Below are 26,647 nucleotides of genomic sequence, written 5' to 3' on the forward strand. Positions count from 1 at the left end.
CAAATTAAAAAGTGTATGGGGGGGGAGGGGAAGGTTCTCAATAGGCTCAAATGGGGCTCACCTCCCCCTTTAAGACTCAGGGAACTACACTTAAATTCTGCAGTTAAAATAAAGGATAAGTCCCAAAACATTAACCTAAGAATATCTGGGTGCAAACCCACCTGGTGTTCCTTAGTCCAACCCCTCAAGGCCACAATTACAGCCATCCTAATCCAAAGCATATTAAAACACAACAGAAACATAGTTGTAACAAAGTTCCCAAGTGATGGCATCTTAACAACACACAATGAACTGAGCAGGTAGGAGCCAGGGCATAATAAATTTCAATTTTAATTTTCCAAATGCGCAATTACCAAATAAAGTTTTAGTAAAGTCTGAAAGTTTTCATTACATACATGTGAGCAGATGTAGCACACAAACATTTAAAACGAATGTCAATGAATTAAATGTATTGATGAAAGCTAAAAAATTGTTTAAAAAAAAACAAAAATGCCATAAAAAAGTCTTTACTAGGATTACATGGATTTTTTGCTATCCTGCTCAAATATATTTATTGATAGAAAAACACTCAAAAAGCTTGACAATTTTAAAGAAAATCAGTCTCACTAAACATTACCATCTACAGGGAAACTGCATTTGGAGAGGGAACTTAGCTTTAAGCAAGGAGTTGATTTAAGACATGTTTATCCCCAAAGCAGTATGTTAAGAACATGCATACAGTGTAATTTTACCTCCAGGGCCAAACTGTTTATGGTTCACTGAAATCAACTTCAGTATTATGCCAACAGTAAAGCATTTAAGTTCCTACAGTCTCAGGTGCTGATGGCGTACAGACGTTAAAATGAATACAATGATGATATGACCTCAAACATAGGGATTTTATTTTTCACACTAAATCCTGTATCAACCTCCAATGGCTATAAGAACTAAATAATGTACCAAAAAAGCTCAAAGGACATTTTAAAAAACTGCTGCGAAGAAAAGAAAACATATATATTAGATAATATATGGAAAAAATCTTTTTTCTTTGGCTATTAGTTTTTGTCTATTCCTGTTTGTCCGTCTTATCTGTTTAGACCATCAGCGCTTCAGGGCAGGAACTATCTCTTATTGTGTGTTTCGGGAGAGCCCAGCACAATGAGGCTCTGATTGTGATTGGGGCCTTTAGGACTTTTGTAATATAATAACACAAATCCTAAAAAGACAGGAACATTAACATAAACCAACTGTATAGATAACAAAAAACATTTAAAGGAATGTATATGTTTAACCAGAAAAAACAGTAATCAAATATATCATAGGCCAGACTATCTGATGAAAGACCAGAGAGGAGGGTAGTACTCTGATCCTTGGTCTGCTCAGTACTGGGCAGGTGTCCCAACATGGATGAAAGCCGACTAATGTCTACTCTAAACTGTGCCAGCTTCCAACAGGCCCTCGGGATCATTTTAGCAGCTAGAGATCACTGATAAGCAGTGACACCCCCCTCATGCTACCACAGGGGGTAGGAAGGGTAGAGGATACTTTAGAAGATGCTAGGCAACCTAATAATTCCCTAATAATTATTTAGGAGGAGTATTACAATGAGCAGATTTGCTGGCTTTGCAGAAGGTTTTTGTCAGGAAATCAGCATACACTTGCCTTAAGTGGAGAATATGGCTGAAAGTACCTATAATGCTGCTGATCTAACATTATACGGTATCTGGAACTTTAACTTGGCATTTTTTGACTTCTTGTAATTTCAGGTAGCATGTAATTGTGCAACATAAAATTGACGAGATTTAAGAAATATTTAATTATTTTATTCTTTTCTTCCTTGAAGGTAAAAAGATGAAAAAAAAAGTCTGTGATTAATAATGTTAGATTTTAAATAGTCTCAATTAGACTTTAAAGGTCACAACTCCTTGTACCAGGAAAGACAAGACACCTGGGATGTGGTTAACTAGGCCACAACTTTGTTAAGTAACACATCAGGGAACTATCCAACAATAACTTATCGAGTGCAGATCATCCATCCTGTGTAATCATTCCACCTGGTGGAGGGCTATCAACCGCCCACTCCATTAATCTGTTCCAGGACCACTGCAGAGACGCTGCCATCTTCCACTCATCTGAGGGTTAAGGCGGGGAGGAGATTGTCTTCCCATTGCATTAGACATGAGAAACACCAACCCTATTTCCCACTTTCTTTAGTAAATGCCTTCTTCTAATCCACTTCCATTTCTGGTTTATCAAGGAACTGAACCCCCCTCTTAAACAATTAACTGCACTGGGCACCTGCCAAATTACAAAAAAAAAAGTGAATGGTTAAACCTTTATATTAAAAGATGTTAAGAATGCAAAGTAGCGTACCACTCAAAAGACAGGAATTCCAGAATTAAGAAAGCCCCATTTATAAGACCTTAATTCAGACTCGTGTAAATATATTAATGACATGATCTTATACTATTTATGGTATATTACCCCTACTCATTAGGATGGACAGTGAGTGCGACAGACATTCTCTTGTGGGTAAGGTGCTAGACTGGGACTCCAAAAAGCTGAATTCTATTCCTGATTTTGCCAGATTTCCTATGTAATGCTGGGCCAGGTATAATGTTTCATAGGCATAAGAGGGCCAGATTAAGGCAGCATGGCATGCAACTAATTTTGGCATACACTAATTGCCGAGATCTTGATTTTGTATCCGTAATGTTCTTTTAAGACAGTTACATGGATGTGTTTTTTAAAAGAGTGTTCTCAATTACTTTAAAACATTAAACAGCTTCTATTAAAAGCATGTTTAACGAAAACTTTTCAGCCCATCATACTGGAACCAAGTGAACAAAAGATAAATATCTGAACATGGCTAAACCAAAAAAGAAATTAGGGACTAAGGGCCAAATCAGAGAGGTATTTAAGCATATGTGTAGTCCCACTGAAGTCAACAGAATTATTGACATGTTTAGACATGTCCTTAAGTATAGGAGCCACAATGTAAATTAGGAGAGCAGAAAAATACAAATTAGACTCCACAATATAGTGAAGGTACACTAAGGTTTGAAGAGCATTAAATAATAAAACAATCTGAAAAAAAAATGGCAGCCAAAAGTGTGCCCACAAAGTAGAAAGAGCACTCTGAAAATGGCTCATCTTAAAATAAAAAACCCCGAAATCCTACTTTTTTAAATAATTAAAGTAAATGAATTATCACATACCCAAAGAAAAATATAACTGATCTGCTGGTGAACTCTTCCATAATACAGATGAGCAAGATACATCACACCTGAATGATTTGTTTTAGAACACCTACATGCTACTCCAGAGAAGCTGTTACAGTATATATACCATGTCAAAAATCCATGCCATGCAATGAAGTGCACTGAGCCTTAATAGCACATCCCCTTGCATTCTTTGATTTACATCCAGTACATTCTGAATTCTGTTCTCTCAGGTATATTCTCATTTTCAGAACCAACCTCAGCAAGTCTACCCACCAGAAAGTCCAAAAGTCCAGTGCATAGGAAAGAAAAAAAATAGGCAAAAAGTAAATAAATTAAAAGGCCTGCCCAGCCTTGTGAACACACCAATGTTTTGTTAAAGAAAATCCACTGCTAAAAACATAAAACAAAGGTACTATATAGGGCTGAATGAGGGAAGTGGAAACAGGATACAGAGCCTTTCACCTCTATACCATTTGTTCAAACAATGGGCACGGGTCAGCATTGGAAATCATTACCAATTGATGACTATTCATAGGTCTACATGAAATAAGTTGGTCTTTGTCATGTTCCTTGTGGAAAAATGTTTACATTACAAAAATAATCCATCATCACTCCATGTCAAGGATGAGGAGTATTGGCTGTTATACGCATTCAGTGGACAGGAGACTTCTGTTTCCAAGGATGTGTAAGGTTATGTTTGGGACTGAAAGGGACCTTGTCAGAACATTAGTTTTATTTTTAAATCAAGCATTCAAAATACATATTTGCAGGGTGGAGAACTCAGTCCGTCAGTCATAATTTTCCTTTAAATAATTTTATTCATGACCAGACTCTAGAGCAGTGGTGGGAAACCTGTGGTCCGTCCGGCCAATGGGAGTTGTGGGGAGCAGTGCGGGGTGCAGAGACATGATGGCCGCCACGTCGTATGGCTCCCATTGGCCAGGAACGGCAAACCGCAGCCACTGGGAGCTGCGGGTGGCCATGCCTGCAGACGGTCAATGTAAACACGGTCTCGCGACCTGCCAGAGGATTACCCTGATGGGCCGCAGGTTGCCCACCACTGCTCTAAAGAGTTCGGCAAATAATAGATACATAAGATTAGAAAGAAAAGCTAGCAAATCATTCATACCTATGGTATTTTCCAGATGGTTATTCTTACTTTACTTCTCTACATTTCCATATATAACTTGGGTAACACTTTACTTCTGCTAGGTTTGGCAGAATTTGATTTTTGTTTTTGTATATTTGACAAATAATATCAATATTTATTTTTAAGCTTTTTTTTTCAAATTCTATCAATTAAAATTTTCAGTTTGCAAAATTATGGGGGGGAGTCATTAAATAAATACTTAATTACAATATATATTGATATTAAAAAGTTAAAGATTTATAACTGTTAAAACAAAATTGTCAGCATCATATGACAAAATATACAACGCAAATATCCAAAAATCAAACTAATAAATTCTCAAGCAGCATTTTTCTTATTTTGCCTATCTGTACATTTCAATTATTATGGATAGAAATGTATTTATATCAGTTTGTATGTGTCTGGTGAAATCAACGTTTATCAACATTTAGCGATAAAAAATTAATCCTTCCAAGCCTACTTATGGCTAATAAACTGTAATGCAAATTTAATCTCGTAAACAAACAAACATGCAGTGTTTAAAAAAAGGAGGGAAATTACAATTAAAATAAATACTCTCAAGAAAGTACTGTTCAAAATATTGAATTGAATATTTCTATCTTTAAAATAATTAATTCAAACATGATTTACTATGCTTTGAGTTGAACTAAATGAAAATTTAAGATTTTTCTTCTGTTAGAGAAAGCATTCAAACTATTAAACTTGAATGATCAAATACACATTCTCATACTGTGAGACCATCACATAATAAAAAAATACTTGTACCTGCCCAACAATATTGTCTTGGCTGATAATTCCACATATATATGAAATCATTACCATTTACCTATAAGTGGACTTTTCTGATAGTAGCATATTCTGCTAGCTGACTCTGTACATGCACAGAAAGAGAATAGTTTTCACTCTCTCCAGGCTTCTCAGATGTTTCCAACTGTCAGTTCTGTCTTGACCTAGTAACTTATAGCTCTAAAGTAATTTAACTCTTAAGTAAATCGATCATCAATGGATCTATGAAGGACACTATTTTCGGGAATTCAAGTTCAACCTCAGGTTTAACTTTCACAACTACAGAGAATTCAAGGCAGAATACGCAGGTTAGGTGTTTTATCTCTAAAGTTTGAAAATAAACAAGTATAAAACCCATTAACAGAAAAACCCATCCAAGTTATGGATTTATTGTTTAACAAGATGTGTGTCCTAACTGAGAATAAGCACTTAAAATAAATAACTGAACAAACAGCTTTTTTAACATATAGAAATCAGCCCACAAATTTTCAATTTGCAGTATTAGGTCAACAACGTTCAGCGAAAAATGCACAATGAATTCCAACTGACTGCCCTGAGGCAAATCTCAAGTGGTAGGATTGACTCAAGGCTTGCTACTGTTGCTGCCATAGCTTTGGTTGAATGAGCTTTATTTTGACCCTTAAGTGACAAATCTGCCAATAAGTAACAATGAAAGATGCAAAGGAACATTTTGACATACTGCTCTTGGACACAGGCTTACCTCAGCACTGGTGACAAAAAAACAACACAACAAAAAAACCTAAAAGCTGAATGGTCTTTCTAAAGGCTCCGTTCACTGCAAGTTAAAAAAAAAAAAAATCAATAGCGTTTTTAAAATCCACAAAAGACCTCACTTGGATTATAGTGTGGCTGGACAATTCATTCGGATGGAATTGACATTACCTCTAAGGGATTTCTTGCTTTTTCTATTGAAAGTAATTCAATTCAAACAACTCATAGATGTGATATTCTAGATTCTGAGTTGACTGATCACAAATAGGATCTCAAGATCTTTTGAGAGAAATTTAAAAAACAAAACAGGGATTTGTCAGGAGTGCAGCATATGCTGTTAATGTGATTTGATCTGATATTTGTTCCATGGTCTTTGCTGACACCTGTTGGCTTAATTTTTGTTTGTTTTTTAAAATCATCTCCTCTTTTAGAGCTTGTTTTCACTACTTGTACAAGTTGACCTAAGTTACGCTACTCCAGTTACTTGACTAACATAGCTGGAGTCGAGATAGCTTAGGTCGACTTACCCCGGTGTCTTCACTGAGCTGTGTCAACAGGAGATGCTCTCCCGTCGGCTTACCTTACTCTTCTTGGGGAGCTGGAGGACTCCTGAACTCAGGACACAGAACACGCCCTTTAGCCCCGTCCTCACTACACACTGTCATGGGTGTGGGGCCATGCCACCACCCGAGGCACACTCATATCCACACCCCTCAGGTCTACTAATATTCTTTCCCCAGACACGTCTTGAAACCTATGTTCCTGGGGTTTAGATATGGATGGCAAGTGGTTTCTGGCACAACCATATGCGTGGACCTGCATCCAGAAACAAGGTAGGTATAGCTTAAGAATATGTTGCACAAGTCTCTTTTTCCTAGTCTACACAAAGGTGAAAGTCTTGGACTACAATCTTTATCTTACTTTTACTGCACTTTGTATTTTCTTTGTTTTTCATCCTCTAAATCAGTGGTTCTCAAAGCCGGTCCGCCGCTTGTCCAGGGAAAGCCCCGGTGCACCGGACCGGTTTGTTTACCTGCCATGTCTGCAGGTTCGGCCGATCGCGGCTCCAACTGGCTGCGGTTCGCCGCACCAGGCCAATGGGGGCTGCGGGAAGGGCGGCCAGCATGTCCCTTGGCCCGCGCTGCTTCCCGCAGCCCCCATTGGCCTGGAGCTCTGAACCGCAGCCAGTGGGAGCCGCGATCGGCTGAACCTGTGGACACGGCAGGTAAACAAACCGGTCCGGCCCACTAGGGGCTTTCCCTAAACAAGCGGCGGACCGGCTTTGAGAACCACTGCTCTAAACTGTTGCAACCAGAACTACACATAGCATTCAAAATGTTGTCATATCAAGGCTATGTAGTGTACCAGCATCTCATATATGCATTCAGGTCAGCATCAACAAGCCCAGCATTTTCTTTGTTGACCTGTGAATTGATATTTAATTTTCTACCATCACAGCTACTTTTTTTTAAAGTACTAATGTAAGTGGTACCCACTTAGAGGTTCTCTCTGTTTCAGGAACAACATCCAGTCTTAGGTTTTTCTCTAACAACCATCATCATAGTATCAAACCACTGATCTATCCAGTATTCATTTACTCGGTTTCTGGACAATCACCTGCATCCCATATTAATACTGACAGTGAAATGGTAGCATTCAATGTCTTGGGAATTAATTTAAGCAAAACCACCCTCCTTCCAATAACCCAAAGCCGTTGCAAAACAAAACCCATTGCAAAATTCCCTCCCTCAACCTATCAAATCAAAACCAGAGGCAAGATGAGGTCACAGGAGCTGGGAATGACAGGCTCAACATCTCCATTCTAAAAATGACAAGAATGACAGAAGCTGTCTGGATAGAACGGGTCCCAGTGCGGGGTAGGGGAGGCCTTCCTTCAGCAAGTGGGGGCTGGAATTATGGGCTAATGTGAAAAGACATTACTGGCAAGAACTCCAGTTGGAAGGAGACTCCTTGAACTCAGTACTCTCACCTTTTCACATTCAAAATTTGCCCTCTTTCCTTTAGCCACCAGTATTACAGTTTATTAGGTCAATGACTGGGACACGAAGGGCATGTCTAGACAAGGAAAATACCAACTTTATAAATGTGTCTAGCTAACACATTTTAAGAAACATCTTTCAACACTAATGTAGAGAAGGTTTAACACTTTAAAAAGCCTATGAGGTCTTTGTGACCAACCTTAGATTCACTTGGTGTTGACTATGACCAGCTAACAAGTTTCTAGAAGTGTCAAACTATGTCTCAGAAAGAAAAATATGTCACTGTTCTGGAATAAAAGAGTGAAGTGACTAGCCATATGTGCTGCTGCAAACCACAGTAGAAGCTGAAGGGACTCCAAATTGAAATTCAGTCAATTTTCAAAAATAGAAGCTTAAAAGAAATATTAGGAATTATACCTTCCCTGAGTTTCTGTGCCAACTTTTCTGTTTTTACTATGACATTTACTTATTTTTAAAAATGTTTTCATTTCTTTGTTGATGTAAGACAGACCCACAATCAAAAGTTACACCACTAACATAAAAGGTACCCTACCCACCAGACCTCCAGGCTGCTGTGAGGAAAGCAAAAGTTCCCAAACCTCCCCATGGCTGATTCAGTGATGAGGGGAAAAATTCTTTCCCCAAAAGATTACAACAACACTCCTTATTACCAACAGCATTTCCAGAAACCCAGTTCTAACACTAAACTAAAAAGGAGAGGAGGGAACATTGGTGGAAACAACAAACAACAACAACAACAGATCATATAGTAGCTTACATGGATTTGCAGGAGCAATTGGCTTCTACAGCACTTTAACAACCAGCTGTGATGTTGGACTCCATATGCTTTATGAAAATATGGTTATGAATGTGAATAACTGGAATATGCTTTATGCAAAAGGTCTCTTGTAAGGTATCATTACAAAGTTTATAATCTACTGAGTGTGTTCATCCTATTTGCATGTATTATTTCTAGGTCTGAAGTTAGGAGAATAAGATATAAACTTGTATTACTGATGTAAACATATTAAGTGGAAGCCATTAAGGGTGCTTCAGAATCAATGAACTATAAATGGCTCTGTTTACTTGCAAACCTTCCTGTGCATGTGTGGGCCAGTCCAGGAAGAATGGAGGCTGGGGTCTCACAGGATATGTGACCATGTCACTATACTGGAATCCATCTTAAATCTCATACTCTTCCATTTAGAAGGAGGGGTGGGGACCCAGAGATGCAAAAGATTCCCCCTTTGTGCCAAAGGCAGCCAGTCATGAGAAAGCATACCACCTGAGATGTCTGCTGGAACTAACAAGGACTGTACCAAGGGAAAGGATTGGGCCCAGAAGGCATCTAGTCTGTGACAGAAGCTTATTGGAACATCTCTAAGGGTGAGATATTACCTGTAATCAGTTTCTTAATGTGTTAGGCTTAGACTTGAGTGTTTTTGCTTTATTTTGCTTGGTGTCTTACTTTGTTCTGTCTGTTATTACTTGAAACCACTTAAATCCTACTTTTTATATTTAATAAAATCACTTTTGTTTATTAATTAACCCAGAGTAAGTGATTAATGCCTGGGGAGCAAACAGCTGTGCATATCTCTCTATCAGTGTTATAGAGGGCAGACAATTTACGAGTTTACCCTGTATAAGCTTTATACAGAGTAAAACGGATTTATTTTGGGTTTGGATCCCATTGGGAACTGGGTGCTTGAGCGGTAACTTGCTGAGCTGTTTTTGGTTAAAGTCTGCAGCTTTGGGGGCGTGGCCCAGACTCTGAGCTGCAGCAGGCTAGCGTGTGTGGCTCAACAAGGCAGGGTTCTGGAGTCCCAAGCTGGCAAGGAAAACGGGCTCAGAGGTAATTTCAGCACACCAGGCAACAGTCCCAAGGGGATCTCTGTGACCGAACCCGCCACACCAGCCAATGAGCCACCGCACAAGAGGAGAGGCACTCCCCCGCCCTCACCCCACACACATAGAGCTCACACGGATGAGGGGCACACAGCAAGGGAGGTACTGCAGAAGTGTCCAAGGGATGTGTTTCCCGTAGCCAGCCCAGACTAAGCCAACCACTGCTGAAATGGCAGGGACAGGGAAATGGCAGGGAGCTGAAATTAGTGGTTTGAACTGCTTGAATTTCCTGAGCAGGAAGAGGTTAAAACATGGGGAAGTACAAAAATTAAGCTTCTGTCCTATTTTACAGCAGCCAGAGAACTCTTGTTTTCTCAGGGCACATCTGCCCTTAAAACGCAATTGCACCGATCCAGCTGCATGCTGCAGTGCTTTAATGAAGACACTCCATGCCAACGGTAGAGAGCTCAAGAGGCGGTAGCTGTGTCGGCGGGAGATCTCCTGCTGACATAGCCCTGTCTACATGGTGCCAGGGGTGGGGGTGTTGGATCATATTAAAGAAGTTCTGTATTAAAATCACAAATGAGTTTGATTCCCCATAGTTTAAATTCCAGGGTATTACTAATTAAGAGGTCTCTTGGTTTTTGGTACTGTTTCTCTCCCTCTATATGTGAAACTTGCAAGCTGCTAATTGTGTTAGTACATTCTAAGACAGAGTCTGTTCTCAAAGCAATTCTTTGTAACAACAACTACTCACACAGAGAGAGACTCAATGCAATACTCTGTAACAATAGAAACAGCACCCAGAGACTCCCCGCCCTTTTGTTGTATTCATCTCACTTTGTTAACAATTGTGATTAAAACAGAAATAGAGGATATATGTGGATGGATGCTTGCTGTGGATAATAACTGAATGATCAGGGAGATGCCAGCCTAAGAATCCAGTGTCCATTAGCTGAAGAAGGTGTCAAGTGGAAATAACCAGAGGACCCCCGGAGGGCAGACTGGAATCCACCCAACAGCCTCAAAAATGGGAGAACCAAAGAACAAGATAACATCTGGCAGCACGGAGCCGTCAGGAATGTGACATCTGCTGATTGATTCAGCAACAGCATGATGAAGCAATTCCCATAGACTGACATAGGAAGAAATTCCTATAAAAATGGACTCTGGAAAGTAAGAACTTTGGGGTCTGATTCTGCAAACCAACTTCGAGGAGCATCAGATGTGCATCTGACGAGGCCCTGCTCCCTCCTCATGTCCAGGCCACCTGGCCAGTGGCTTGGCATGAGCAACTCTAAGGCTGGTAACTATGACAACAACCTTGCAGAACGTGTGTGTGTGTGTGTGCGCGTGTGTGCGAATGAATAAATATGAGATTGAATGGAATGTTATAGCTATAACTAACTGCCTACTATGATTCTTTCTGTATTCACAATAAATGTGGTATTTCGTATTTTGCCTTTTCCCCTTTAATAAGATCCTGCTGGTTTTATTTTATTGGTATAACAGGGGGAGGAGTAGGTCAGTATAACTACTCAGAGGTAGTAGAGGTCACTCAGAGGTGTAGACTTTTCACATCCCTGAACAATATAGTTGTACTGATATAGGTCTGTAATAAAGACCAGATCTCAGCTTTTCTCCCTTCGAAAACTGCTGGAAGTTTTAAATCAGACCAGAGATAAAGATATAATCAAGACTTCCATAAACTGTGGCTGAACCTAAATACTGTTACAAAGGCCCTCGTTAGAAAGGCAGACTGGACATTCTATGGCAGCATCAGTTAATTAAATTAAATGTAAAAATCAATAATGTTATCAGCAGTTTCCACTGAATTTATCAAAATAAATAACACATTTTATTTTACCATGTGCCTGAGAAGTTCACACTGACAATGTGTAACTGCACTGCAGAAGTTGTCAGAGGAAAGCTGGAGGTTTTGGCAACTAGGTTAAAACAAGCTAAAGCTTTTGGCTTCTAGACAGGTAAGTTTGGAGTTTTGGCAAGCAGGAAGCAATTGATGCTTTTGGCCCAGGGAAGAGAGGCTTTTCTACTTTCCCTCCCACTTGTGGATGGGCAGTAAGGGAACTTAAAAAATCCTCTGGGTGGAGGTAGGAGGGCTTGAACTTTGTTTTCGACCTAACCAACCTGTGACAGTGTCCACCTGCTCCACTTCCCCAGTATTCACTACCATATCCAACAACAGCAAGCACATTAACTGGGTATTTCTGCTTCAGTGACAGCACTGAAGTAGCTGATGTTTACATTTAATTGTCACTGAGTTTGTGTGTTAACACCCCACTGATATGAATGGAGCAGTTCCCACTTCTGAAAACTGCATCAGGCAGATTGCTGATTCAGGAACACAACAGTACAATGATTTACTTTTGGAAGATTATCTGCACAACAAAAAGAAATAGAATTGTCTCTCTTTTTAAATGAAAAGTTAAGATTCTGATGCATAATTCTAAATCAAGGAATGAATTCTACTGTAAATTCCTCAGCCGTGAACAAATTGTGAAATGCACAGGAATACGATCCACTGTACAAAGCAAGTTCCAGGTTCTTGATAATAAACTATAAACTCTGCTACTTAAACTCGCCACCATTAACATTAAACAGTAAATCAGACTGGTAAAACAGAAAGGCAATCCTCCAGTTGGCAGATCAGCATATAGAACAACATGCCTGAACGAAGGAAGAGCTAATATCAAGATCCCCATAGGAAAGACTCTGCACAGCTGGTAGATCTTGTATAAAACAAAATTCCTATTCTGTTGTATCTGGAACATCAAAGGTTACTGTATATCTCAAGATGTTCCCAGAAAACTGAAAAAAGAAGTCTGCAGCTAAAGGTACTATATTGGTTAATTTTATTGATTCTAGGAACCGGGAGAAAAATCTAGTAAAGGAATTAAAAATGTAAACAACATTTCACTAATTTTCCCTGAGTTCTTCAACTCAACAAAGGAGGAGAATAATAAATATAAATGGATTTTAAAATATTTTATTGATGAAGGGGTTCTCCACATCTATCCTGTTTCTAGAAAACTCCAGGTAAAGTAATATGACATTTTTCTGCAGTGGGAGGTGTCCTCTACACAAAAACTTCTGATGATTCTTGATGGAAAAAGGACATTAAACACACACACAATCGAATGGAATCATTGAAATGGAACCATATAGTGAAGATGAAATCAGTGTGCTTTCACCACCACACTATGTTGATTTGTGTTCTGTTTAAGAACTGCTCTTTTAAAATTTTTCTACTTTCCATCTATTTAATAGAAAAGCAGCTTATGTTCACCTTTTCTCCCACAAATAGTGGACAGACTTTATATCCTCACTTCTTTTTTCTCCTCTGTGTACACTGATGTTTCTGGTATTAGATGTTCTATTCATTGTAAGACAATGTGAACAATGAATATGGCAAATAAAACTTTGCTGTGCAATTAATATCTGCTTTTTTATTAGAAGCAATAAAAAGCCGAGGTAAAACTATACTTAGATAGAAGTTATTTCAAAAGAGAAAAACCTAAAAAGAAAACAAACTATGAAAGAAATTACATGGTACTCAAATCTATCATGACCATGCTATTAAACAGTTGAAGATTTCACACTTGATTTTTATCCTCAAGTCTTCCAACTGCATGAAAATGGTATGTGCAAAAGTCTGCTAGGTGCTGACATACTCAATGTCAGCCTAGGATGCAAGACTTAGGATGGCGAGAGTGGAACCGATTCCGATTGAGATAAAGTTTCTGAAGGTTTTATTTTAAGAAACTCATGACTAACCCATTGAAACACCCCCCCCACACACACACACACACACTCCCCCCCCCTTTTTTTAACTGTAACTAACATTCTTCAAATCACAGCAACTTGCCAGTAGTTATATAAACAACCATCTGCCTTACTGTATCTTTTCTGTTTTTCACTGTTTTTCAATTTAAAAATGTAAAAACACATTTATCAACAATGTAACATACTCCCATCTGGGTTTTATGAGACTCTCATCACTTCTTTCAAGAAACGTGCTAACAATAATTATGAAACTCTCTCTGAACCCTGCGTACTGTCATGTCACTATGATGAACCTTCCGCCAATTGCTGCCTACAGACTAGAAGAATTCACTGATGCACGTCTGACATAATCTCTTCAAGTAAAAGTCTTTCCAAACATCAGATTTTCAGAAGTGGATTTAACATATGCAAATGAATACTGCACCCAGCTAAGACTTAAATTTCAACATAAATGCATCTTTTCTTTAGTGGTCTTCATTCTTTGAATAGCTGTTAGACCAAAAAATGACTAATTGTCTCTCCACCTTTTTTACTCACCAAAAAACAAAGTTCACGGTAAACAGACTATTAAAAGTTAAACACCTGCTGATTTAGAGGGTTTTTTTCCCCCTCAGCACCTCTCACTCCCTATCTATTATTAAAGCCATTTGTTTGAAAACAAGCCTTTTTATTTCAGGGGCAGAAAAGAGGGAGAAAAAAGGAATCCAACTGCAAAGAAATATATTATTGGGCTGGCTCAGGGAATAGAGCCTATAGTTAAGGTTGCCCTCCACTTTCTATTATAACACTCCATTTTCAGTTACTTATAATTTTGCCAAACTTTAGTCATCTGGGATGAAATTAGCCACGTTACGTGTCTGCCTTAGAATGAAATTACATTTCATCTAAAACAGTTCAGTCATATCTGAGAAGGAGGTTAGGAAAAAACACATTGTTGTGCACATGTTAAAAAAATTCAGAAAACTGTCTCATTGAGAAACTCTAGCACCACCATGTCTTTTGGCCGGGACTTGAAATTTGGCAAGGGATTGCTTTTGTGCCAGGGATGCGCTTTTACTATCCCTGTGAAAATTCACCCAAATTTGGCTAAGTTTTGAGCCTCTGGGGGAAAAAAAAAAAATGTAGTTCAACATATACTAATTAGAGACTTGTTATAGCTTGGCAACTTAATTCTTTGCACAGAACAATCTCCATCCCCTCACAAATTCTGCCAACTGACTTGCACATGCTCCATCCATAGAGCATGCTCATCCTGGGGCTCCAGGGGCTGAATAGGATTTTTCCTACAATAGTTTATTTGCTGAAAATCCATTTTTCAGTCCTACAAAACCAATCACGATTTTGACACAAACTCAGAGAGCTGTTTTGGCCCTAATTCCCTCCCCCCCACAGGACTGAGATTCCATTCACAAAATGGCTTGAGGAAGAGGAGGTGGGAATGGTGCTGGTTCCACTGCCCCCTCCTTATAACTTTCAGCCCAGTGGTTAGGGCACTCACCTGGAATGTGGGAGATGTGGTTTCAATTCCCTCATCTGCCGGATGTGCAGAAGGGATTTGAATATAGGTCTTCCACATAGCTGGAGAGTGTCCTAGCCACTGGGTTATGGGATATACTGAGGGGCTCACTCCAGAATCTTTCTTGTTGAAGCTGTTCCAAATTTTATAAATAAAACAGTCAGTGAAGTAGAGACTTCAACTTGGGTCTCCCCATCCTACGTGAGTGCATTAACTTCCAGATTATATGTCATTCACATGCTCTTTCCCTAGACCAATGTCTATTTATGATGACAATGAACTGCCACTATGAAAGAAAAATTAATAGTAATTGGGCCAGGGAAAAGAATGTGAATGATTCTGGCATTTCCTAAATTTTAAGTGCTTGACTTTGCAACCAATAGTGTTATTTTTAACAGATTTTTTTTAAATTACTTTTGTTTAAGCATGGATAATCAGTGTGGTTGGCATTTTCTTGCAGTTCATGACTGGTTGAAGAGCTGATGGCCCTCAGCTTTGCCTCATATCCTTAAGCCAACACAACTAAATAGAAACACAGTAGAAGCAGCAGCAGGTCTACTAGAATGCAAAATTAAAATCAAGACACAATTTAAAAGATATGGAATTGAATCATATGATTATGTAATACAAGGATGATTTTAACACTTCAAAGGATTGATTATGTTTTCCACTCAAGGCTATGCTATTCATAAGTGATGAACGTTCTTCCATATCATGATGAAAAATTCTACATTCTTTGTAGATCCATGGCATATTCTTGACATATTAACTAAATTCAGAAAAATATTCCACCACTCTTGATTTACTTTATGCTATCTCAGTAAAGGGAGGTGTTCCCACCATTAAAAAAAAAACACACACACACACACCACAACAAACTAGGCACATAGGTGACAAAGGCATGCAAGCATCATTTTGCCATGCTGGAGAGTGCATATTTAGTTTGTTGTAATAAGGGCTAGCTAGTCAGACTGCATCTGAAATGTTTAGTGATAACGAATACATAACTGCAGTTGGAAAAGAATTTCTACTGCCCACATGCAGATTTTATTTGGAAGCTGATCCAGCAGCTTATTTACCCGAGTAAGGGTTGCTGGACTGGGCCACAAATGCCTTCAGGTGCACATGCAACCTATCATCAGAATTTGGTTAATTTAAGCTTCTGTCCTTCCAAATGCAAACTGCTTAATGCTCCCTTCCTCATTAACTTACAGGTCCTCAACTATTTATCTACACTTTCATTTATACTACATAAACAGTTCCATTCTCTTAGTAGTTCAAATAAATGATGCTCGTCTTTGCAACTAGGGAGAAAATTAGTAGCAGGTAAAAGCTTATTTTTAATGCTGCTGAGACAAAGCTGTTCTTTAACTTAAAAAAGAGATCTGGAGAAAAAATCCTATTTTAATTATGATTAATCATACTCATAATTCTAAATATTTGCATTTGCAAAAATATTAACCCTGTACCTGCACACTAAAGGTTCTATCAACTCTGTAATAAATTGAACCTAACTCTGCACATGACCCCTGACTTCTGCGGTGAGACAAAACTTTCTGTGGTACTGTAACAAAACTTTTAATACATGTTATTATTTAGGTAATCTCATAGAAATTTTCTGATTTAGGTTTTCTATAATTTACATTTCTCTGCCATATAAATTATGTGTTTTTTCTTGCATGATGGTGCACTATTTATGTTACATAAAACAAATACTATGTATATTTTAGGTGTGTGTGTGCATACATCTCCTTTTTAACTCCTGTATCCTCTTCCCCTTCCTCTCCATTCCTCAGTTTCTATAGGAAGGGCATCCTTCCTTTCTGCACAGTCCCTAGACTTGTCCCAACTGCTACACTAAGCAATCTCTACTTTGACTGTATTTAACTCCTCAGATCACATGCCATTCTTTCTACCAGGGCTCAGTTAGAGGAAGTGGAGTATTGTCTATGCTATCCAATCAATCAGGTACAGGAGCAAACAATCACTTTTGTGACTTGTGCTCTCTACCCTTTGCTTGAGCCCACTTAGTCAATGTCTACAGAATTTCTCATAATATACAAAAATCCTGTTATAACTAGAAAACACCCCATGATTATATGTATGTTCAGTCTTAATAAATGTACCCTTGGCATCGTCACAAGCAGCAGAGAATTTTTAAAAAACTGATAAATTTAAGTACATTTCTCATTATGCAGTCACAGAAACCTGTTCAAGATAATTTATACTATTTATCTTGGCACAGTCGGTTTTGGGCTGTTGTGTTTAATATTTTAACGTGGTTACACTTGAACAGAAAGGAAATTTCAAAAAGACAAAATGTTTTCTAAATATGTTCACAATCAAATACATCCCTCGGTAATTTGAGTTAAGTTTACAGAAAGAGGAAATGGAGAGCAAAGCATTTCAAAAAATGGGCCTGATCCCACAGCCAGGCAAAACGGCCAATGAATGAGGAGCAGAGGCAAAGGATGTTTTTTTTGTTGTTGTTGTTGATAGTGCCATGGTCCCTCCCAAGAAAGGACAACAAAAGACAGTCTCTGAGAAAACAGCACCAATTTGTGCATCAAAGAATTCCTCTTCAGGGAAAGCCACTGACTACAGCAGGACCAACATACTGACAGGTCACTGTGCTCAAACTGGTCTCTGCTATTGGGCAGAAACAATCGGGGCAGAGCACTACAGACTCAGACATGCATGTTCTTACAGCCCCTGTGGCCAGAAGTATCCTTTCATGTCAACTCAATGCTACAGCTGACCATGCATAAGTAGCATGACACACAAACTGGAAGGCCACTTTCTCGCACAACTGAAAGAGGTATTAGACAGAGCAAATTCATCACATCTCTAAAGAATACTTCAGTAAGCAAAAGGAAAGAAAACAACATTGAAGCATCCTATTCCAAACTAACGAATCCTAACAGAAAGTAAAAGATGTGAAAAAACCATTTGCCAAAACAAAAATGGTCAAATCCAAACATTTATTTTAGCAAGCCTGATCGCTCTCTCCACCGGCTGAAGACAACAAGAGAAATCAGCAGATTCAGCTAATACATCTCTTCCATATGGAAAATGATGTCACAGAAGTTTAGTACCCGTGCTCTGGCTGGTGGAGAGGAAACTTAGAGAAATTATGTATTTTTTAAAAAAAGCTATCATACAATATGAAAAATACTCTTTTCTGTTTGTTTGCAGTGTTACTGTAGCTGTGTTGGTCCCAGATATTAGAGACACAAGGTGGCTGACATATCATCTTTTATTGGGCCAACTTCTGTTGGTGAAAGAAAGACTTTCACCCACCTTGTCTCTTTTCTGTTTGTACGGTCCAAACTATATTCTACTTTAAACACAAAAGAGGGTCCAAAGATGTAGGCCAGGACTTAAACTGCAACATTATAAATTATAAACATTATAAACAATATAAATATACACTAAATAATTTAAATTATTGTTAGAGCATTAAAATGCAGAACATTTTTTTAAAAAAACAATTGGTAATTAAAATAATTTCATTTCTATCTATATTTTAGTACACAGAGGAAAACTACAGCACACAGTGTACACACACACACACACACAGCATATACCTCTCCAAGAGCTTCGTAGCGCTTTTGGTTCCATCTATGCAAATCTTCACGGTAGTTAAAAACAAATGGCTCCCCAGTTTTTATATGCCTTAATTGCCCCTCTATAAAAGAAACAATAATATTAGCTTTAAATATACATTTTAAGAGTTTTAAAAGCAGAGGTAACAATTCACAATGGAAAGCAAAAGAATGTTCATCTGAAAGCAGAACCACTTTCATTCATATACCACATTATTCTTTCTCCCTCCCTTATTACAATGTAGGGCACTTAAACCAAATGGACCGCAGCAAGACCACCATCACATTCACTTCTAGTTCACATTCACCTCTGAATCAAGTGGAGCATAAAAGGTGACATACTGAGCTTCAGGCCCAAATTTCAGCCTGATAACTTGTTACACAACTAATATTTGAGTCCCTAAAAGTGTGCAGCAAAATGAAGAATTAGCAGCTGAATAGCAAACAATCTGATTTGTACCAACCAACCAGGTAATTATATACCAACTATTACTCATTTGTACTCAATTAAATTGCACGTGCAAAAAAATTTGAGTGGCACATTGCAATGCAAAAAGGAAAAGAGTTTTTGAAAATTAAGCTCTTAATCGCCAAAACATAGTTTCAGTTACAAGTCAAATGCTTCAGCACCCCAATGCAATCAAGAGGGGGACCTTAGTTCAGGACACGCCTTGGGACTCTTGCACCTTGAGCTAATAGTAGAAAAATGATGCAGCACGTCCAAGTAGTATGTGCACACCACAGCAATTTTTTTTGTAGAGCAACATTAGTGTCTCTTAGCTTCATAGCTGAAGTACAGTAGCACATTCAGCTATAGATGAAGGAAGGGATTAGCTGGAGATGACTGAGGAATAAAATGGCAGCCCAAAAAGAAGTAGACTGGGGTAGGGAAAAGTATATCAGATATTTTACCAGTTATATTTCAACTTATTAGCCAAAATAAAAAACAAAATGTTATGGCCACAAAGTTGCGTTTAACAAGAGAAGTGATTAAAAGCAACAATATTTAAGCATATTATCGTAAAATGCTGAAATATCTGAATGATAGAAGCATGGTTTATTAGCAGAATTTTTCCTCCTCTGCAACATGAAGACGACAAAGACATTAACTCAGCTGATATCTCCTTGTGAATTCTAAGCTTTGATAAAGAATTCTGTGCATGAAAATGTTATTTAAAAGGAGTAAGATTAGTTTTGAAAACTCCTGAAGCTGCAAACAAAACATATGAGAGCTTTCTGTTGTCTTCAGTGTACCTGCCTATAAACCTGCTCATTTAATAATAGAAGAGGTTTGACTCTCTCAGCCCTGCCATTACCTCAGTTTCAGTATATTTTTCCGATTACTAACCTCCAGGGAAATGTTCCTTCCCAAGTTCATATCCAATATCTCAGGTCCCAATATCCCTCTCTTCATGGAATCACCATACTCTAAGACTTCTACATATTTTAAATTTCTAGGCTCAGTTGTTCCTTCTTAGCTAGTTACTATTCAGTATAGCTTGTTTTAAAGCAGGTTACTGAAGTTCCTCTCTCCCTAAGGAATCATAGCAAATATCTAGTAATAACTGTAGTTTATTTTCAAATATTCCTAAAATGTTTAGAAACCCCCATCTTTTCAAATTCTACAAAGCAGAAAATAAAACAGCTTACTTACTTCTCCTTCATAAATAGAAACATACAGATTATGACATAAAAATGCACTACAGTTCATATAAATTATAAACATCAGAGCAAAACATATCCTTCTTTGGCAATACCTTAACCAGAAGCATATGCTGTAGTGTTTGTTACTCCCTAAGGAAGTCACTCAGGCTATTACATTAGTGAAGGAACTTTTAATAATATAATTCTAAATCACCCCTCCCCACTCAGATTTCAGCCCCTCTCCTTTTAGAAACCACATGTGCACCATTAACTCTGAAGTCAGTAGAGCAGACAGACAATAGTAGAGGCTGTACGTACCTTAAAAAAAAAAAAAAAAAACTGAAAAGTGACAGTGTTAACCCCTCCCATCAAAGAAAGAGCATCACTTTCATGACACTTTTAGTCTCTAAGTACCTTCCTTTGAAAGCCATCAGGATATTAAAAAGCTAAGTGTTGCATAAATGACTATCATTTAAAGGAAAGCTTTCCCCCCACCCCCTTAAAAGTGGAAGGTGTAAAATCGACAGCATTAGAAACTAAAGTTTTCTATTCACAGAACAGGCACTGCATGGCAATAGGAGTGTAAACTTCCCAGTCTGCCCTACTACAGGTTTCAAACAATTTTGTAGGGACCCCTTCTGGGAATCTGATATTTCTTTAGCCTCCATTTCTCATCTGAGATTGATAATATGGGTACCAACTGTGATGATGGATTTTATAATGTAGATATTAGACAATTATAAAAGCCACCAACTTATTTAACATACATCACCAGATGGTGGTAACTTGTGGTCTCTACTAACGTAGCCTAGATTCACACTTGTGACCTATAGTAAAAGACAGCATCCCATTACTAATTCAGAGATTTATCCTGTTATCCCAGAGCATTCCCTTCTGAAGAACTATACTCCCATCAGCAGACATGGAATTTTCAAGTGTAACTCAAATGCATAAATTGCTATCTAAATTATTAATAATAATAGTTTTCTCCATCAACGAGTAAACTGAGTCTAAATAAAATATTACTAGTGGCAAGGAAACCGATTTAATTTTAAACGTTAAAAATAAATACCTTTAGAAATAATTTTTAGAATTTTTGTATCAAATATTTCATATTGAAAGAAAGGAAGCTGGAACAATCTACATAGGTATATAACGTACAAATCTAAATGATGGAACAGCGTGTTGGACCAAGAACTGTTTGACAAATCTACAAAATTTGAAATTACTTAGCTAGATTTCCAAAAGCATTATTGTGACGCTGGTAGGCCAGATGCCAGCTCTTGCCCAAGCTGCAGGCATTAGCTAAGAACTGACAACATCATAGCCAGAAATCAGATCAGGTCACCTGTATGTTGGTTTTGCTCAAAATAGGTATTAGTCTTATAAGACTGTATTTAGGGTTTAGACTACGAAATTCTTGTATGTTACTGCATGCATTAATCTCACTTATAATATCTATATCCCATGTTATCAGGTAATATTTAAATGTATGGTCTGTAACTGTAAAAGTGTTTATTCTGAAATGGTAAACCCGGACAGTCAGGAGAGAAACATTACCAAGTGTGAAATACTAGTTTGCCACAGGAGGTGTTATTCTGTTGAGCAGGAGATAAGGCCCATAGATACCAGAACCACCATTGTGTAAATTACTTTGTTTATTGCTCCCCCCACACCCATGAAGAGGGGACGTGCATGTGAACTTGTTCCATCATCTTGAGCTCTGGGGGAAAGAAATAAAAATCCCTGAACTCTGAATGGCCAGAGATTCTAAACTGAAGCCAGAGATCGCCGGGGTTGGCTCCTGAGTCTCCCCTGAAAGATACTTTGATCAAACAACTATGTCACTCTTAGGATTTAGATAGTAACTCACTTGTGTGTATTTGTTTGCTTGCTTGCTTGCTTTAACCTGTAAATAACTGTGTCTCATTTCTTTTTCCTAGTTAATAAAATGTCACAGTTTATTACAGGATTGGCTACACATGGTGGCTTTGGTGCAAGATCTAGGGTACCAACTGATCTGGGATAAGTGACTGGAAACAACCTGAATGTGGTATGTTTTTTGGTGTAAGTGACTATTTATCACTAAGTCCAGTTTGTCTGAGTCCAATTAGACTCTGTCTATCTGTGATTCCATGGTAAGACTGTTATAGTGATCCAGGAATTCATATCTGTTACTGTTTTGGTAAAATCTAATTATAGGACACACCACCAGTTTGAGGTGTTTGCCCTGTTTTTGACAGTCCACTCCGAGGTAGGCACTCATGGTCATGAGCCACTCCAAACAGCGTAACCAGTTATATTTAAGGATAAAATTATATTTTTTAACAGAAAACTATGAAATTCTAGCAAGGTTTTACAAGGTATAATCCATTTTCTAACAATCTATTAATATTATACAATTTCTAAGTAGATTCTTCACAAAGCACATTCTACTTACTTTCATTAAAGGCATACTCAAATCCTTCAAGAGTATCGGGAAACTCAAGTGGTGGCTCATCTTTTTTCATCAGTTCATCCAAGTCTATTCTGGACAATAAATCTAAAAAGGAAAACACAGCACAGTATGCCTGTTTTATTTTAACAAGCATATCTGACAAAAATGTTTTATTTAATGCTTTGTTAGGATGGGTATAATTAACTATGTCTAGTCCTCTCTTTCTGAGAGATCCCACTCAGTAACGGTGGACAATTTTTTATCCACTCCCAAAGGACATCTTGTGGGGTTCCACAAGGTTCAATGCCTGTCTACTTAGATTGTGGTATCTGAGGTTTATCTTCACTACCGGGGTAAGTCAACTTAAGTTACACTACTCCAGCTACATGAATAACATAGCTGGAGTCGGCGTAGCTTAGGTTGACTTACCGAGATATCTTCACTGCACTGCATCAATGGGAGACGCTCGCCAGTTGACTTACCTTACTCTTCTCAGGGAGCTGGAGTACCAGAGAGCACTCTGTCACCGATTTAGAGGGTCTTCACTAGACCTGCTAAATTGACACCTGCTGCATCATTTGCAACAGCGTCAATCTCCCTGGTAGTGAAGAAGAGCCCTGAGTAACTGTAAGACCACTAGAGAAGACTGGGAGATGTTTTAGGTAACAGCATGCCAACAACTCATCTCTATCTCTCTTCTATCCCAGATCTGGGTAATGCAGACTCAACAGAGTTTCTTTTAGCTCAGCTGAGGTGGAAGATTATATTGGTTGGTAAAGTGTCTGAAAAATTTGGCATGAGTTCTTTCTGCTTCTTATACTGCGGAAAGGTTGGAGAGGAAGTAGAAAAAGTCCTTTGTCAAAAAAGGATGGTTTTAGTTTTGTTTTTTAAAAATCCTTCTCTGCTTTTACAGCACCAGGTTGCAGCAGTGTCCAAGAGAGCCAACTGTAGTTGGCTAGGAAGTAGCGCTGTCAAGCGATGAAAAAAATTAATCGGGATTAATCACACGATGAAAAAAATTAATCACAATCACATGATTAATTGTGCTGTTAAATAATAGAATACCATTTATTTAATTTTTTTATATATTTTCTACATTTTCAAATATATTGATTTCAATTACAACGCAGAATACGACGTGTACAGTGCTCACTTTATATTTATTACAAATATTTGCACTGAAAAAAAAATAGTATTTTTCAATTCACCTAATACAAGTACGATAGTGCAATCTCTTTATCCTGAAAGTTGAACTTATAAATGAAGAATTATGTACAAAAAATAACTGCATTCAAAAATAAAACAATATAAAACTTTAGAGCCTACACAGCCACTCAGTACTACTTTAGCCAATCACTCAGACAAACAAGTTTGGTTACAATTGGCAGGAGATAATGCTGCCCGCTTCCCAGGTCACCTGAAAGTGAGAAAAGACGTTCGCATGACACTGTTGTAGCCGGCGTTGTAATATATTTACGTGTCAGATGCGCTAAAGATTCATATGTCCCTTCAGGCTTCAAACACCATTCCAAAGAACATGCATCCATGCTGATGGTGGGTTCTGCTCGATAATGATCCAAAGCTGAGTGGACTAACATGTTCATTTTCATCATCTGAGTCAGATGCCACCAGCAGAGGGTTGATTTTCTTTTTAGGTGGTTCGGGTTCTATAGTTTCCATATCTGAGTGTTGCTCTTTTAAGACTTCTGAAACCATGCTTCACACCTCGTCCCTCTGAGATTTTGGACAACACTTTACTCTTAACCCTAGAGTCGAGTGCTGTAGCTATTTTTAGAAATCTCACATTGGTACCTTCTTTGCGTTTTGTCAAATCTGCTATGAAAGTGTTCTTAAAAAAAAAAAAAACGTGCTGGATCATCATCCGAGACTGCTGTAACATGAAATATATGGCAGAATGCAGGTAAAACAGAGCAGGAGACATATAATTCTCTTCCTAAAGAGTTCAGTCACAAATTTAATTAACATTTTTTTTAAAAAAAAACGAGCATCATCAGCATGGAAGCATGTCCTCTGGAATGGTGGCCAAAGCATGAAGGGGCATACGAATGTTTAAAATATCTGGCATGTAACTACCTTGCAACACCGGCTATAAAAGTGTCATGCAAATGCCTGTTCTCATGGACATTGTAAAAAGAAGCAAGCAGCACTATCTCCCACAATGTAAGCAAACTTTTTGTCTTAGCGATTGGCTGAACAATAAGTAGGACTGAGTGGACTTGTAGGCTCTAAAGTTTTACATTGTTTTGTTTTTGAGGCAGTTATGTAACAAAAAAAAAATCTACATTTGTAAGTTACAGTTTCACAATAAAGAGATTGCTCTACAGTACTTGTATGATGTGAATTGAAAAATACTATTTTATCATTTTTACAGTGAAAATATTTGTAATAAAATAATACTAAGTGAGCACTGTACACTTTGTATTCTGTGTTATAACAAATCAAGATATTCAAAAATGTAGAAAAACATCCAAAAATATTTAATTTCAATTGGTATTCTATTGTTTAACAGTGCGATAAATTGTGATTCATTTTTTTAATCGCGATTAAATTTTTTTTAAGTTAATCGTATGAGTTAACTTCCTACTAGGAAGTTGTGTCCATTTCTCTCAGAATTGAACTCCATGACAGTTCTCACACTTCTGTAATTTGCTCTACTTGGAGCTACCCTCCAAGTAGCCTACACAGATATTTCAGTATGTGCAGAAAAGCACAGCACAGTTCTTAACAGTGTGGGCCACATGGAGCACATTACATTGTTCCATATTCAGGACTAGCTTCTTATTGGTGGCAAGTGCAACTCACAATAGTAATCTACAAAACCCCACTTGGTCTGGGTTCTTGCTACCTAGATGATTACTCTCTTCCTAGATACCCTTGACATAGCTAAGATTAGCTGAGGTACTACTGTTAACTGTCCTTAGATGAGAGCTTTTGGGAGCTCTGGTTAATCATTCTAGGCAGAGGACCTTGACTCTGGAACCATGTTGGTTCACTAGAGATTAAGTTTGATGACCAGCAGGAGATAGTCTAAGACTTAATATCTATTCACTAAACTATGCAAAGTATACAACTTTCTAACACTGATAACTTCATTATTTGGAATATTCCAAGGCACATCTCTTTAATTAAGATTAAGTCAATGATAAGTTTGAAGACAAGCTTTAGTTTTCTGATTGCAGAAAATAATTACCTGTACATTTTTTAACTGTCAAAAATACTATCATCTCTGATAAATGACAAGATGGAATTTCATCAAACCTTTCCCCAAAAATGCACCTTTATACTGAGCAACAGCAAGAGAAATTAGTTGTACTGAAAGATCTCAAAAGCTCAAGCTTATAACAGAAGTGTCTACTCTAAAATAATCATTTCATAAAAGGTAAATTTCTGCCAATGCATTTGTAGACATCCAATTTTAACATTGGTGTTTCAAAATGTACTTTTGTTTCCCTTGTAGAGGAGAATTTAGATAATAATGGTATAATGCAAGCACTTGCAATGTGAGCTTACCCCCAGTGCAACAGAAATTATGTCAAATCTCCAGAAATCCATCCTTTTTGTCAGACGAGTTGTGGGACTAATCTACCCTAGATACTGCCAGACTCGAAAAATACTATCTAGAAGAGGACTACAGTTAATTAGCCCTGAACAAAAAGTATTTTATCCATTAAACCATTTAGATCCTATTCCTATTTCTATTTATTTTGTTGAAATACACACGAGTCTATAATTGTACAGCTGGTTCACTTGGATCAGTGCCTTATAAATATATTTCATAACACTGTGTACTCAAAGAGGTTTTTAATACTGTAAATAGCTATTCAGCAATAAAACATCAGTAGCATAAAGTTGACATAATATTCCTCCCCAATGGCTCCTGAAAAATAAGAACACCTATATTACA

General features: G+C 37.8%; 1 protein-coding gene across 18 annotated transcripts in view; it reads right to left on the bottom strand.

The window, feature by feature from the left end:
• FAM172A (family with sequence similarity 172 member A) overlaps positions 1 to 26,647 on the bottom strand; it is a 357,476-nt gene that overhangs the window by 302,971 nt on the left and 27,858 nt on the right. For 17 of the 18 annotated variants that reach the window (XM_043547397.1, XM_043547400.1, XM_037903228.1 and 14 more), the window contains 2 exons: positions 22,726 to 22,827; positions 18,624 to 18,724 (listed from right to left, as the gene is read on the bottom strand). In XM_043547397.1, coding sequence (XP_043403332.1) covers positions 18,624 to 18,724; positions 22,726 to 22,827 — 203 coding nt within the window. Of the gene's footprint in view, positions 1 to 161; positions 2,823 to 18,623; positions 18,725 to 22,725; positions 22,828 to 26,647 lie in introns of those variants that run through there. The other variant, XM_037903232.2, reaches the window with a different exon arrangement.

This window comes from Chelonia mydas, chromosome 5, assembly GCF_015237465.2.
Source record: "Chelonia mydas isolate rCheMyd1 chromosome 5, rCheMyd1.pri.v2, whole genome shotgun sequence".
NCBI classification, from domain to species: domain Eukaryota; kingdom Metazoa; phylum Chordata; order Testudines; family Cheloniidae; genus Chelonia; species Chelonia mydas.